The following is a 14,967-nucleotide window of genomic DNA, read 5'->3' as shown; positions in this document are numbered from 1 at the left end:
AGAATTGTGATATGTTTCATTGCCGAGTTACTGAATTGTAAACTTCATAGTTTCGGTTTGTGAACACTTGAGAGTTTTGCCAATTTTTATTTTAAAATTGGCGACTTAGATCAAATTCGGTGCTGTGGTGTGAGAAACGATTTCTCCTTTCCCATATATTTAGATAGGAGCCTCCAAGCTAAAGCTTCCTCGTAAGAGTTCAGTGGCCACTTGTCTTTTACACTTGTGTTGGTAGTTGAACGTGCTACATCGCCAGTTCAATGCAGTGAGTGCATTTCTTCAGGGTATAGTAGGCAGCAGTGCTTCACGGCTGCCTACTATCGATTATTTTTTGCCATGGACCCTTCATTCTCGGCGTGACAGTTGCGAGACTTCAGGGAGGAATTCAGATATAGTAGGCTGCAGGTGTCCACCTATTGGTCTATCAATTTCGGCTGCTGCTGAAGTGCTGATCGACTCGGGTACGGAGCGAGGAGGAGGCAGGCGCCCCCAGCCTGTCTCATTCTCGCTCGTGCAGCTCCAGCCGATCAGCGGCGGCCGAAATGCACAGTCCCGACTTGGTGGACGGACGCTGCTGCTTGGCTCGAAGACGTGTGCACATCGGGCGTGAGTCAGCGCCTGCTCGGTGGCGCATGTAACATGCGGGGTTTTTCGGGACTATAAATACCTGCGCGTGCTAGTCTGTTTCCGCTCTTCACTGGCAGCGTTTCCGGGCCGCACCGATAATGACCTTGGAGGTCGCCGCGGGCGGTCGGGGGGAGCAAGGTGTGCGCCGGAGGCGTTCTTCCTCCGCCTCGGGGGGCGCGCGGGGCTTCGGGCCACCTCTGGCCGGACGGAGCGCGTGGCGGCGCACGAAAGCGGGGCGCCGGCACCTCCTTCTCTGGCGAAGAACGGTTTCCGTCTCGGCCGCCATCTCATGAGTTTCGGTTCTGGCTGGTTCCCTGGTTTACATTCGTCTGCGCGCCAAGTTCGACTAGCCCTTGAAGGGAGCATATATTTTGCCGCAGCGTGGTGTCGAGCCTGCGTTGCGAGTGACAAGTAGCGGAGTCTGCTTGCGGCATAGCGCTGACGAGTCGGGGGGGGTGTGTTGCCCGCGCGCTGGCGACCCTGTTGCGCCTACCTCGTGGCGCTCCTCTCGTGTGGGCATAGCGCGTTTTGTCGGTCAGCCGTTTGTTGCGGAAGTGCGACGGAGGAGCTCGTCCCGCGGCGGGGAGGGCTGCCGCGGTGTGAGCCGGCGGAGGAGGAGGGCACGAGAGGAGGAGGAGGCGTTGCCAGGGGCGACGTCAGCGCCGCGGTCCGTCCGTGCCGCAGCGGCGGCCGTCGGGAGAGCCGTGGGGCTGGCTCCGGAGTCCGCCGCGGTCCCGGGCCATGGTCGAGCCCTACGTCGGAGGCGCCCTGCACCCCGCAGCCTGGGACTGGCCGCCGGGGGCCCCGCTCTGCTGTGCCGCGTACAGCCCGCGCTGCTTCATCATCCAGAAGGTGCGCAGTGAGGCCCGCTCTGTCGGCGCGGCCCCCGCGGCCGGCGAGCCGCGCTACCAGATGGTTCGCCAGCGCCGGCCGCCAGCCGACGTGGATGGCGTGGAAACGCGGTCGCCGCGTCGTGCCCGGCGCACCACGATCGGTTCACGCCGCCGGAATCCGCTCGTCCCGCGCGCACTAGGCCGACGGGGGCACTGCCGCCACGGCTGGGGGCTGCTGTTCCACGCAAAGCCCCTTCCCGCCCCCTTTCCCCCCGTCTGCCATGCAGCCGGCAATGCTGCCGTATGTGCCCGCATAGCGCGACTCCGGCCCGATCAACAGGTGTTGTTCTCGCGCTGTCCAACTCGGCGGCGCGACGTGTGGCTGTGCGTCTTTTCCTCGGGCGGGTTGGTTATTTTGGTGTCTGCTGCTACACGCTCGGTCGCCCCCGCGGGTCGAGCGGCGCCCGTACCGTTTCTGTGCGTGTCTGTGCGTATGTGCGTGCTCTGGTAGCCCCACCACCATCGGTGGTCGCCGGCGCAAATTGTCGTGCCTGCCGGACTGCGCGGCGTAGTCGTCGTTGCTTCGCTTTTTCTCCTTTTCTTTAACAGCTTACTTCGTGAAGCGTGAGGGTGGCCTTTGTGATGATTGCTGTGCTCTCGTAGAACGCGAGTAAAGTGCGTGGCCCTGCAGTAAGCGGCTAGCTTTCTCCACCTGATGTTTCTCCCCTGTTTCGCTTCTTTACTTTTAGCGCCACGCGCTCGAAGCTGGCAGAAACCGTAGACGTGGCGGCGACTGTGTCGCCTCCGTAGTCTGTTGCTTTTTCGCTCGCGCGTTTCGCGCTCACTGCCGGCGGTGCCCATTTTGATTTTTCGCCCCCCTTCCATCTCCGGCGTGATGATAGTTGGGGGGCTTCTACAAAGCGTTTGATTGTGTACCGCAAGAGTTCTTTCGCGCCGCACCCTGTCATTTTCCTTTCCATCTGTCTGACGTTCGCGCTACTTGAGAAAGCGTGATACGTATTTCGTTAGCGCAGTCGGTGTAGCGATAATTAGTGACGATTCTCCGCTGATGGCTTGCTGTCACGATCGCGCGCACTTGATCCACGTTACCCTGTCGCCTTGCTCTGTTTTGATTTCTTCCTGTGTTTTTCTTCGCATTTTTACAGAATTCCGGCAGTGCCGCATCGGATCGCATGTATTTGGACAAGTACATTGACGTAAGTGTGGCAGCAGTCAGAGACGTACGCCCTCTGATGTTTATCGCGCCGTCCGACGTCGGTCTTCATGGCCGTACGTTTTTTTTTTTTTTTTTTTTCATTCCTTTGTCGCGTTTTGGGGTTCCTGTAGCTCGTGGCAATTCGTACGTCGTTTGTTTAGCGCGGGTGAGTCGCGAGAAGACACCGTTTTGTTTCTGTGTCGTCGACGTCTTCGTAATTTTGGTTCACTACAATCCGCTTCAGTGTGAAAAAGCTCACGCTTTTGTGGCCACTCTTCCTCGTTGGAGATTCATTGTTGCTTGGTCGAAGAGGAAGCGCTCGTTGTTAGCGCCAGATATAAGCCGTCAGTAGAGTCTGGTTCATGGTGCTGGTTGTTCGTCTGCCATTACGTCAATTGGGAAACGCATCCAAGGGCCGATGCGGGACGCAGTGCGTCGACCGAGGCACGAGGAGGGCGACCGAATTCTCAAGCTCGTTGCGGAGGAGAACCGTTTGAAGCAAGCAGTGACAGAGTTTTGGCTGTTTGACATCTTCAGCTGGCGTTAAATTTCCCGACACCTTCAGTGGCCGCTTTAAACTTAACCCTGTGCCCTGGCGGGCGGGCGATCTTGCATTTCTTTGTTGGCGCAGAGCACGAGTTCAAGGGTTCCGAAACGCTCGTGTTCCTCTGCGCACTCTAAATAGCCTAAGGGTGGTTGAATTTATTCCACGTATCTCGTAGCCTAGGCGTTGATGCATTGGGGCTCCGTCAATCAGTACAGTCGTATCGCTGTGAAGCACGTTGCGACCTTTAGATCGGTTGTGGTGAGATGCGAACATCGCAAATGTGCCTGTCGGCAAATTTGCGAGAACCTCGTCGTGATTTGCGCCGATGAGCTTGCTCTGCGCTTCAAGCTGAGGGCGAACCTGCGTCCGGTTCTCCGTCCCTCCTCGTACGCCGCAATTCTGCTGCGTCGTCGCCAAAGCGGTGCTACACGGCGAGGTGGTCGTGTTTTAGACTGGCCGCTCTTGCAGGCAGTAACAGCAATGCTAGTGACCCGATCCGGCGACGTCGTATTGGGACTCTGTAAACGTGTTAATGAGACGTTCCTGCTTTGCACCTCTCTTCGCTGCCGAAATTGCCTCTACTGCAACAAATATGAACGTCGTCGCTCATTACAGAGCTTGGCGCTAAACACACCATCTCAACGTCACCAGCGCTGTCCACGTGTCCGTCCCCGATGTAGCTATGGTAATACGTTGGACTAAAGGTCTCGAAGTCATTAGAAGGCTCTCGGATCATTCTACTGTTGAACTTAAATATGTGACCGTGTCCGCCCTGAATACACGACGCTGCGTTGCCTTTGCCTTTACGCTGCCGGATATAACAGCTAGGGATGCTGGAAGCAAGCGGGAATTTTTTTCTAGCTCGTTAGGTTATTCGTAAATTTCTATGGTTATGTGACGCTCTAACAAGTTGCGTGTCGTTATTGAATAGAGAACAAACGTTTCGGAGTCTCGGTAACTTGCGAGGTTCGCGATTATAAACAGCGTGGCGGCTAAGTTTGCCACGGCAGCGCAAGTGCGGGTGGCTGTCGCCGCGTCTCTTGCTGGAAGGCGGAGTCCGGCCAAGGAAACACCAGGAAGTTTTAGTATTCCGTGTACAGGCGGCCTAGCCTGCGCGAGGCATGACCAACTTGCATGCGACCGTTAGTGACGCATGCGCAGTTGACGCCTCGCACGAGCGGGCCCCACTGTACAGCGCATAGCCGAAGAACAGAAACCGCCGCCCGAGTGCGCTTCTGCCGATGTCGCCCCTCCCCCTTCTAGGCGATCAGCACGAGTTTCCGGCGAACAATTTTTTTTTTTTTTTTTTTTTTTCGGAGTGTCCCGAGACGAAGCGACGCGTCGATCGGTCTCTGAACCATCTTAAGTTGTTCTCGAGAAGTATGGGTAGGGAGGGGCGGAATAGGATCGGCCTCGTTTTGCCCGAGATTGCGAGTTAAGGAGAGCGCAGTTTAATTGTCAGATTCGGGGTGGCCTCCTCCTCCTCCTCCTCCTCCGTATATTCGCGGGTGCGGAAATAACCGGGCACGTTTTCTTTCCGTTCTGTTTGGCGCAGCGAGGGAAATCCAGTCCACACCGAAACGGGCACGAATCGGTGTGCGGCGTTTAAAAGGTTTTTTTTTTTTCCGATTCCTCGTTCGCCCGCCTGGCTTTTGCCGCTCGAGGCAGTGCCGCCGGTCGAGGTTGTTAGCACTTTCGCATTTTGTTCGGAGGTGTGCGCCGCCCGTTATGCGGACGAAACGAGGCGGCGATGCCCGTGGTCATTTCCCATGCCCGTGAGTCGTCGCTGGAATCCGCCGCGGGATCTCAGTGGCTGTGTCGTTGCGCTGCTGAGCGCGAGGTTGCGGGTACGATTCCGGTCGCTTTCCTGCGCGGCCGGAATGCAAGGACGTTCGTGCATTGGTTGGGGGCACGTTACAGAACTCCCAGCTGGTGAATGTTCATCTGGAATCCTTCCACTGTGCACTTTGTGGACGATAACCCCGCAGTTTAATTAAGTCGTCGCTTGGAGCGCCCATTCGAGTCCGAAGCGGGTGCGCGATTACGGAGCGAACTCGCTCGGTGCGTACGCGTTGCGCGCGTGACGCAAATGCGGAAGTGACGTTGCAGCCGATCAAACGCTCGTTGTCCGTATACGCAATGGCCCTTGGGCGGAGAGCGTTGGTTGCGCTTTCTTCCCGCTAACCTTCTGTCGTTTCTTGCGAGGGCGTGCAATAGACGCAACGTGCTTTTGAATGTTCCGACTAGCGGCGACGAGAAAAACGAAATGTCTTACACGTAGAGCCGAATGCGAAACGTAACCCTCTGCTAGCCAAGAACAATGTCGTAAGGTCCCTTTAGTATGTAGGGTAATGCAAAACTGTAATAGCCAGCTCGCAGAGAGCAGCGGGAGGGAAACAGCACCTTGCTCACGCAGGAAATGTCTGACGCTTTTTTTTTTCTTTCTTATTAATGATATTTTATGACGTAAGCACGTAGCATCAATGCACCCGCGCCTGCTCTAATGGCCATCTGTTGCAAAAGCAATGGTAAGAGGTGCACTACTAGTCTTGACGATAAGTTCAGTGTGTGGCTGATTTGCTGCTGTTAGTGCTTTTTTCTGCCTTGGCTCTACTCAATGTAGTCGTCATCGGGTCTACTTGTAATAAATATTTCAGTACTTTTCACGGTATAACGAATCATCTATAAGAAGCCACCATTCGTAATCAATTAATTTTTTTTCTAATTATGACCATTGGTCTGATGTGACTTTAAAATTCATGCTACATGTCCAGAATTCTTTTCTGCAAAGTTTGCTCAGTGTTTCCAGAAAAGTATGTATGTAACCTTGGAGGCCTTAAAACACCAATTCGCGACCGACGCAGATATGAAAGGGAACACACAACTTGCGTTGATAACTGTTCAGTGACCTTATTTTTGTGCCAAAATAAACAATGGACAGCGTCATGTGAAGTTGCACATTTGCAGTAATCGGTAGCGCCTTGTTCAGTAAGTCCACGTGTTTTTCGTCCGTCGTGACAGCGTTATCGTTACCATGCTCGTAAGCCGGTCTACTTTACAGGGTTCGGGGCTGTCTCTTTCTGGTTGCTGCTGGGCTTCCTCATAGATTAATTTCGCCTGCAACCTACGGCGAAGCTTCCAGTTAGGACAAAATGTGATTTCCTTCAGGGAAGCTTATTTCTCGTTTGCTTGCTTGCTCGCTCAAAACGTTACCGCTGTACCTTGCGAGTTTCTCGTGTTTGTGTGCAAGGAGTGTGTAAAGGCAGTGTGTTGTCGAAATTGGACGCATTCTCTCTCTCTCTCTCTCTCTCTCTCTCAGCACAGATTATATATATATATATATATATATATATATATATATATATATATATATAATCTGTGCTGAGGTTTGTATCGCGCGTATATTTATATTTACATAGAAGTGATAACCAACGCAGGGTTCGCAGTGGTATTTAAAATCCTTGGAAACCCTTTAATGGCCCTGAAACAACTTAGTGCATTCGAAAATTGTATAATTTTCTACTAAGCGTAGCGGATTTTCTTTACACTTCTGGTCACAAAGTTGGCGCCAATCCGAAAGTCTAGGCAGTTTAGTCCTTTTAGCAGCTTCGTTGTTTTTAGTGGTATTTCCTTGTTTGTTTGTTTCTTTTTTTTTTTTTTCGTGTACGTCCTTCTTGGTGTAGAACAAAAACATTTGCTCTTCAAGCTGTCAAGTAGTGCTGTTTTGCTCATTTCCAAACAAGCTTTGCGGGGGGCCTTAAAGGTCCTCAAGAAAACTTTTATGCACAAAAATTGCCGCGAACGGCGCCAACGGTTTAACTGCGATTGATTTATTGCGAAGTGTGCAAGGCACCTTTCCTAGAAGCAGTAGTCGTTCTTTCTCTGCATCGCGGACAAAGCGCGGCCTGAGCAGGGAGGCAGGCACGTGTGCGCCTTTGGAGCAACGTCTCCGTGACAACGACCAATGAGGAGCTCAGCAGTAGGTGAATCGTGACGCTCACGCTCGGAAGTCTAGATTATCCGACCTTTCGACAGCGGGATATTTCTGAAGGTTCCAAATACTCCAGATTTCAAATTTTCCGGCTACGCTAGGTGCAATTGACGTTACGTTTCATCTTTCTGTTTGTTTTTCTCTCTCACGAAAGGCTACCTAGCGCACTGCAGCGTGACCCGCGCAGTTATTTAGCAACCGTGGCGCTCGGTTGCTGTTGCGGGTTTGATTCCCGCCATTGGCGGCCGCATTCCACTCTGCGTGGTTTGCATAAACGTTCGTGTACCTATATAGATTGCGGCTTACCGTAAAGAACCTCGCGTAGTAAAGTAATTAATCCGCTGACCCTTACGGTATACCCTACGACGCCCCCTCATAGGCCGGGTGTGTACAGCTTTGGCACGTTGAGCGCCATCACTTATTTTACCTGCACGGGCAACCCCGCAGGTAATGCGATTATCGCAAAGCTTCGAGACGCCAAGTGAGCTGTGTTGTGTGTTTCTGTTCTCCCTGAAACCCCTCTATCGTAAGTGCGGGAGGCGGTGCGCATTCGTAACTCGGGCGCATGCTAAGCTCATTCATTAGGCCTGTCAAGCGCCGGCCTGCGAGAACCATTCTTTGCTTAGACCTTTGGCGCGTTTGCAGCTGGGCGTTCTATTAAGGTGACGCGTTCCGGGAGGGTACGTGTTTCGACGACCGAATGAGATGACGCGGCCTCACTTGGTAGTTGGCCATTATCTCGGAGAGCGCGCGCTGCTGATGATCGAACAGCGCCGCTGATTGATGTGTGCGATTGCGTTGCGGTAATGTTTTATGGAGACACTCAGCTGGCGCAAGAAAGGGTAATTGGACATATCTGGGAGGGGTCTCGTGTCCTGCGCTGGGCGTGCAGTAAACATTATGAAAGTGTAGGTGCAGCCGTGAGAAAGAAAAAAAATGGAATTTCTTCGCATCTTAGTCACGAAGTTTGTGATTGACTACTGGGCCGGTATTTTGTAGCGATGCCTTATGACTTGTTCTATACTAGTCTTATCATCCACCGCTCACGGCCGGCTGATCCCGTTGATAACGCGAGCGGACCGTCGTTCTGACCACTGACAGAGCGCGATAAGGGCGTAAAGGCATTAGCACCGGAAAGGCATCGCTACAAAATACACCGGTCCTGCCGTCCAAACTTCACCGCTCGAACACCGCAGTGTATACTGTTCGATTTTCAGCTGCACTTTTTAATAAACGAAGAAATGTCTAGCGGTCCGTACGCTTTACCGCACGGGCGTACGCATGAAATCAGGCGGCTGTATTTTCTAGGAACCCGCTCTTGCTAAGGTAACCAGGCGCCTCGATTTGGAAATCGAGGTGAAGCTCGTTCTCGTCAGCGAGAGAGCAGTCATTGCTGTATTTGGCACATCATTCCCAAGTCGCGGACTTGCCGCCGCGCTAGCCCAGTGGCTATGACGTTGTGCTGCTGAGCTTGAGGTCGGGGGTTCGATCACGGCCGAGACGGGATTTAGTTAGGGGCGAAATGACAAAAACGCTTGTGTACTTACGTGCGCGTCAGGCGGTCGACATTAATTCGGAGACCCCCCCCCCCCCCCCCACTACGGCGTACCTAATAATCACATCGTGGCTTTCGCACGTAAGACCCCCTCAATTTATTAATTTATTGAGATCACTCGAACGTGTACTCTGTTGTGGAAACGCAGTGATTCGTTGTTAAACTGCAGTGCGCACAAAAGACTCGCCCAGCTTTCAGTTCTGTTGAAACGTAATGAGCCTGAAACGAGTCCTTCAGCATTGAAAGTCTGTATTCCCTTTGTAATGGGACCCCGAAGAAAGGTTGTCGCTAGCGCGCTTGCGAGAGGAACATCGGAATAGCGGTGATGTGCACTGCGGAGGAATGCCGAGGCAAGCACTCAATGGAGAGCTTTAGACTGAAGTGACGCAAGCAGCTTCCGCACGGCAAGCTGCTTGCGTCTCCTGGTAGAAAACTAATACTACGAAGGTACCCTGTGTCTGTTGCGTCTGGATGTGTGAACGGTTGGCCTTGCGTCCGATTAGTCGCTTCTTTGGGGCGTCGACCCGAAAGCGGCAATGTGTCGGCGGCCGCGGGTCAGATATTGGGTTTAAAATTGGGTACCCAATACCCCGGGTGCCCAAGCTGCGTTGGGTAGGCTGCTCTTGGGTTTAAAGGAGCAGTGGAGTTTGAATGTTCGGTCAAACGCGGTTGGGTCGAGCGCTCGGGATGCCACAGGGGGTGGGGGATAAAAAAAGGTGCTGATTGAAAGCACAAGAGAAGTTTTTCTTAAAAGTGAAAACGAACAGAACGCAATTTTTTGCAGGGGGGGGGGGGGGGGGGCGAACAATAAAATGTAATAAGCAGAATATCTGTGTTAGTACTACGAATTAAGTAAGGATGCTGTTTTAAGCCAAGCAAGGCCGGAACGATAACGGCTTTGGTCGGCTGGGGCTCGTACGGATCTCTGCTATCCTGCGATTTCTCGTCGCCTGCGAGGGCAACCTAAGACGGCTTGGGGACCCACGCTAGAAGTATATTCTAGGCACTGTACCCGCGCTAATTTTAAATTGTTGGGTGTTGGGTCAACGCGAACGCAAGAACCCAAGGCTGACTTGGGTTCTGCGCATGCGCCACTTGCGACCCGCAATTTTCCTGGGTCCCCAATTCTAAAACTCTATTGTGGGCGTAATATCGTAGCAGCCGCTTTGCATTCGCCTCCGCGTGCAAAGCCGCCGTCGGGAATAGACCCTAATTGAGGGGGGGGGGGGGGGGGGGGGGGACAACGGCTGCTCAGTCCGCCGTCTCCCTGTCGTCATGGTTACTCCGAGAATGCTCGGGAAGAGTCTTCGGGTTGCCCTCAAGGCCACTTCGGCGTTTCCGGCGTCGGCCCTTCCGGCGCATCGCCTTGATCAGGGTTCATTACTAGAGGTGCCTCTCGAGGCGGCAGCGCTTGAATGACACTGGAAATGCGTTTCGAAACATTTAACCCTCTTGCAACTTCTGCCCCGAGATTCACTTGAACAACCTGAAGCAGCCGAAGTCGTCATGAGCATGAGAAGTTAAGCAGATCCGTTCTGTGTTATTGCACGTTCGTCGCGTTTTTTTTTTTTTTTTTTTTTTTTTTTTTTTTTTTAAGTTCAATTGAGCTTCGAAAGCGTTCACTGGCGCTTTCCTAAATAAAGCAAAAACATATAGTGGTAAAGATTACGTTGCGTTCAATCCTTCATGGTTTCAGTTTATGCGATCAGTCAGTGTTTTTTGTTTCACTATGGCTTCGTAAAATATCGTCAGCGCTGTCGATCGCTCCCGTGCTGACATCATGACAAACGGCCGCAGGCTGTATTTTCGAGAGTATGAGTCGGGAGTGCGCACTCCATTCTTCAGTGTTTGCGGGAAAGCCACACAGCTCATAGTCGTGTCATTTGGCACGCACAGGAAAAAGGAAAAATGTGCTGGTGGAGTTGCCCTGTTAAGTCCGCACAACGGGCCAAATCGCTGATTGGTTCCAATTACCGAGCATGGCGCCTCTCATCGGCACCGAATCGCGCAGGCGGCGGCAGCTACCTCGATGGCGCCTTTTCAGTATGCATCGCACCGTTGGCGCAACGAATGAGTGATGTGTTCACCGTCGTGTGAATCCACTTCAAGCCACCTTCATTATTTGCAGCATAGTGGCCGCGCTTGTGCGACGTTGTGCTTCTCCGTTGACTCTTGTTAGCACTCTTGTGAAAGCTGCATCGGCCAACACACACACCAGAGGGCCAGTTAATAGAGAGGTTTAGCTTGTCCGGTAATCGGGTACACGCGAGCGGACCGGGCGTTGGGGCGTTTTGCCGGAACCGTAAAGCCCGGCCCACATTCAGCGTTTTCACCGGCGTCTCCCGCCGTTGCGTTTCTCGGCGTCGTTGCATCAACGGCGCCGGAGAGGTCACCCAGCCACATGAGACGCACGCAAACAGCGCCAGTCCAGCGTCGCACAATGTGAGCAGACAGATTTAACCAGAAGCAGTGTGCAATGTCATTCAAGTGAACTATGAGAAATGTTCCCGATTAAGGTTTTTAAGCCCCGTTTATAGTACTGCGGCACACACATACACGCAAAAATTTCACGGCAGCGCGCTCGAAGGTACGAGCGGCTGCTTTCTCAGCGCGAGACTAAATACCGTCCACAACATCGCCCAATGTTAGCGGTATAGAAAACATCATGCTGGCAACTCTGGGCTGCTCACCAAAACTAGCTCTTTTATGTACCCAGAATGGAGGCCGAAAATCCCTAGTCAAGTCGACCAGTTGAACAGGCGAAGTGAAACTCGCTGTGCATATTTTTTCGCTGTTGCCCATATGAATAATGATGGACCCGCCTATGCGCATTGTTCTGCTTATAATATTTACTGTGTTTGTTTGTTTGTTTGTTTGTTTTAGACAGGATTGCGTTATCTCGCGAGCGCTCACATGAATTCACGGGTAGATTGTTAAGACTGACAACAACTTCATCTTCGGCGATGCGCCTTATGTCTTGTGTGGCATGTGCGATCATTTGGATGAATCGTCTTGGTGGCGACGATTGTTGACCCTTTTTGTCTATGTAAGTGGTCGATTGCGCGTGATAAGGAATCGGTTAGTCGCATTAACCTGTGTGTGTGTTTATTTGACCAGAAATTTAGTTCGCTCCGCGGTAAAGCTTCAGGCTCTTTCTATGTTCTCAAATTGCGCAATCTGTTCACATCTGTGCACCCACTAACCTCATGATTCCAAAAAGTCACGTTAGAAACATGATCTTTCCGTTTTCTTGAACCAAGCTGTTGCCGGTTAGAGCTACGGGAAGTCCGCGTGGCAGGTCGAAAAAGTAAGGCGATCGACTGTTGCAATGCACCTGTAGATAGTCAGCGCGTTTGTCAACGCAAGTTATAGGCTGACTTTATTTGAACTTGTGAATCGATAAGCCGTGCGGTGTGTGCTGCTATATAGATGCAGAATATGCAAAGGCACAAACGGAACCGAGATCGAGTTTTCTCAGACGTGCAAAATTTTTACAATAATCGGTTCAGGTCAGCCTGCTAGCTGGAACCATGCAGTGCTGATGACATGCTGATTGCAAAATAAACTGCACCACCATAAGCTTAGCAACTGCCTTTGCTAAATGTGTTGAGCATCGACAAGATCGAACGACCTACAGAACGCTGATTTACGCACAGCAAGATATGTCAAGGACGGGTGGGCTGGGCCAGGAAACTAAGAAACCGCCACAACAAACAGGTGGGAGGGCAGGTAGGTGAATGGCTATGAAGTCTACGCAGAAACAGAATGCTAGGTGCCGCCACGCCGTTCAAAAATCAGGTGAATGTTGAAGAATGCGACAGTGACTAACGTAACAGAACATAATTTTAGGAATGGGGGGGGGGGGGGGGGGCATAAAAGGCGTCAAGAACGAGTCGAGAGAGCGTCTCGTCACTGCCTGATCGCTCAACACCAGACGGCCGTGGCCAGTCGCCTAGCTGAGGCTCACCTACCCTGTCGTAACACGTGCTAACTTAGATTTCTCATAAATAAATGCAACATAGTTTCATTTCTCTTCAGAATAAGCTGCAAGTGTAAACCTTGCGCCCACGTTCATCTCCTGCGTGCACACACGTTGAAATCTGGCGCACGCACGTACGAGGAGGGGGAGGCGATAAGAAGGCGAGCGCGGCACGCAGTCTCGTGACTTCACTAGGGACATCCAGGGACATCTCCGCCTCGCAAATCAAGGGAACCGCACAAGACGAGATCTGGCAACACTGGTGTGTTCTGGTGGGGATTTAGTCGCTCCCGCTTTCTCAGACGGCGCCGCCTCGCCGACGAGACACGGACGCCACATGGTGGCACGCACGCGCTGATTGGTCGGCGCCACGTTGGCGCTCATCGGGCCGCTTCCGACGGCGGCGCCGAGATCTCTGGTGTGCCTTGAGCACGACGTTTCGGCTTGGCGCCTCCCTCAGCGTTGACGCTGAGTGACGCCGGGTGACGAAACGCCAGGAAACGCCGGGAAAACGTCGAATGTGGTCGGGCCTTAAACGTGAACGGCCTGTATGGCGCTACCACCTGGTGGCGCAGAAATCAAACAGACAAAAAACAGCTAATATTGCAGTAACCATGTGTATTCTACTTCTCTGCTGGTGTACATTTCGGCGGCAACACGATTACGCCACTGTCGAACATTTACACCAGCAGCGAAGTAGAATACACTTGGTTACTGCAATATTAGCTGTTTTTGTCTTTGATTTCTCCGCCACCAGGTGGTAGCACCATACAGGCCGCTCACGTTTACGGTTCCGCCAACACGCCCCAACGCCCGGTCCGCCCGGGTTTACCCGATTACCGGACAAGCTAAACCTCTCAAATGTACCGATTCGAGCGGGATCATTGTACCAGTGAAAGGTAAAAAAAAGAACCCAGCGAAAGGTAAAAAAAAAAAAAAAAAGAGCGGATAGCACGGCTCGTGCTGAAGTTAGCTGGGTGCCTGGCGTACGTCGGGCAGTGTTGTGGACACTTACGTTGGCCACACTCCGTACAATCCAACTAAGAACCTGTCCTAGTAAAGACAAGTGTCGCATGCTGGAAACTCGTCCACGTGATTTTCAAGTGACGGCGACCAGTTTGGCCGTCGCGGAGCGTGCTCTGTCGCCTGTTTTTTACCATCCAGAAAATTTATTTTTTCGCCCATAAGTCCGCGCGGCACTTCGGCCGGTTCCTAGAGTGCTCTTTGAGTAGCGGCGTTCCAATGGGCGAATAGGAGCAATTGCGGCTGAGAAGCGAAGTTCGCGTTATGATCACCGCGAAAAGGTAAGCAATCTGGTCACGTGATACACCTTCGCTGTCGCACCAGCTCTCAATGTGCATAGCACGTTTCAATGAGGGAGCGAGCAGTCGCTCTCTCGCGGCGCCACTGCTCGGCTCTTGTTCTGCAAATGGAATGCGCCATTAGTCTCATCTCACGCCAAGGACAAAGTATTGGCGTTGTTTTGACGCTGTTGGGCATAAGACGCCGCTGAGAATCGCGAAAGTGTTTTGGGTTTCTACCAGGGGGGCGTGCGAATATTCGAAATTTCGAGTCCGAACAGTCGTTGCCATTCGACTCGTGTTCGATTCGAGCATTTGCTATTCAGAGTCGTCGAATATTCGTTCATTTCGAGTTTTTGAGGAAAAACACTTATTGGCAGTCTCGCAGGAGAGAGAAGAGAACGTGACAACTGTTTCGCTTGGTTCTTGTGCAGGGGAGCCGCCGCTGCCGCGCAGTGGTTCCACTTCCTGAGCGGGCGCACGTGGCAGTTTACTTATGCTCAATTATTTTCGGTCATTTATTATGAATGCTTCACTTTTATAGGCAGCTTATGCACGAATCCGTTGTATTTTACGCCAGTCACTTTATTATTCGGTCGTTCGCACCATGTTTCCATACCCTTAAAACAGTTTGCGGTGTTGTATCACACTTCTCTCCTTGAAGAAAATGACTACTCGACGTGCATCTGACGACGTGCTGTTTTTCATACTGTCATTGCCATGTGCACCACATAACTCAATTGTTCCTCATACACAAGCTCCTCGGAGGACTCGACGTTAATTTGCGAACGGTTTTACATGTAGTCCTGCAAATAAGCTGTGTAAATGAGCCTTTTTTTTTTTTTTTTCGAGAGGCTCCAGGCAAGCACATTACACCGTGTTTAGAAATAAAATAGTTGATTCGATCCGGAAATTTAA

General features: G+C 52.1%; 1 protein-coding gene across 8 annotated transcripts in view; it reads left to right on the top strand.

The window, feature by feature from the left end:
- The window catches only part of LOC119442904 (la-related protein 4-like), a 79,403-nt gene that overhangs the window by 16,995 nt on the left and 47,441 nt on the right, over positions 1 to 14,967 (top strand). For 2 of the 8 annotated variants that reach the window (XM_037707959.2, XM_049662444.1), the window contains exons 1-2: positions 1,313 to 1,479; positions 2,627 to 2,677. The exons of 2 other annotated variants lie outside the window; for them this stretch is intronic. In XM_037707959.2, coding sequence (XP_037563887.1) covers positions 1,369 to 1,479; positions 2,627 to 2,677 — 162 coding nt within the window. In that variant the 5' untranslated portion in view covers positions 1,313 to 1,368. Of the gene's footprint in view, positions 1 to 1,311; positions 1,480 to 2,626; positions 2,678 to 14,967 lie in introns of those variants that run through there. 4 more of the 8 variants (XM_037707961.2, XM_049662447.1, XM_049662446.1 and 1 more) reach the window with 3 other exon arrangements.

This window comes from Dermacentor silvarum, chromosome 2, assembly GCF_013339745.2.
Source record: "Dermacentor silvarum isolate Dsil-2018 chromosome 2, BIME_Dsil_1.4, whole genome shotgun sequence".
Taxonomy (NCBI): Eukaryota; Metazoa; Arthropoda; class Arachnida; order Ixodida; family Ixodidae; genus Dermacentor; species Dermacentor silvarum.
This window is presented reverse-complemented; position numbering and strand designations above follow the sequence as displayed.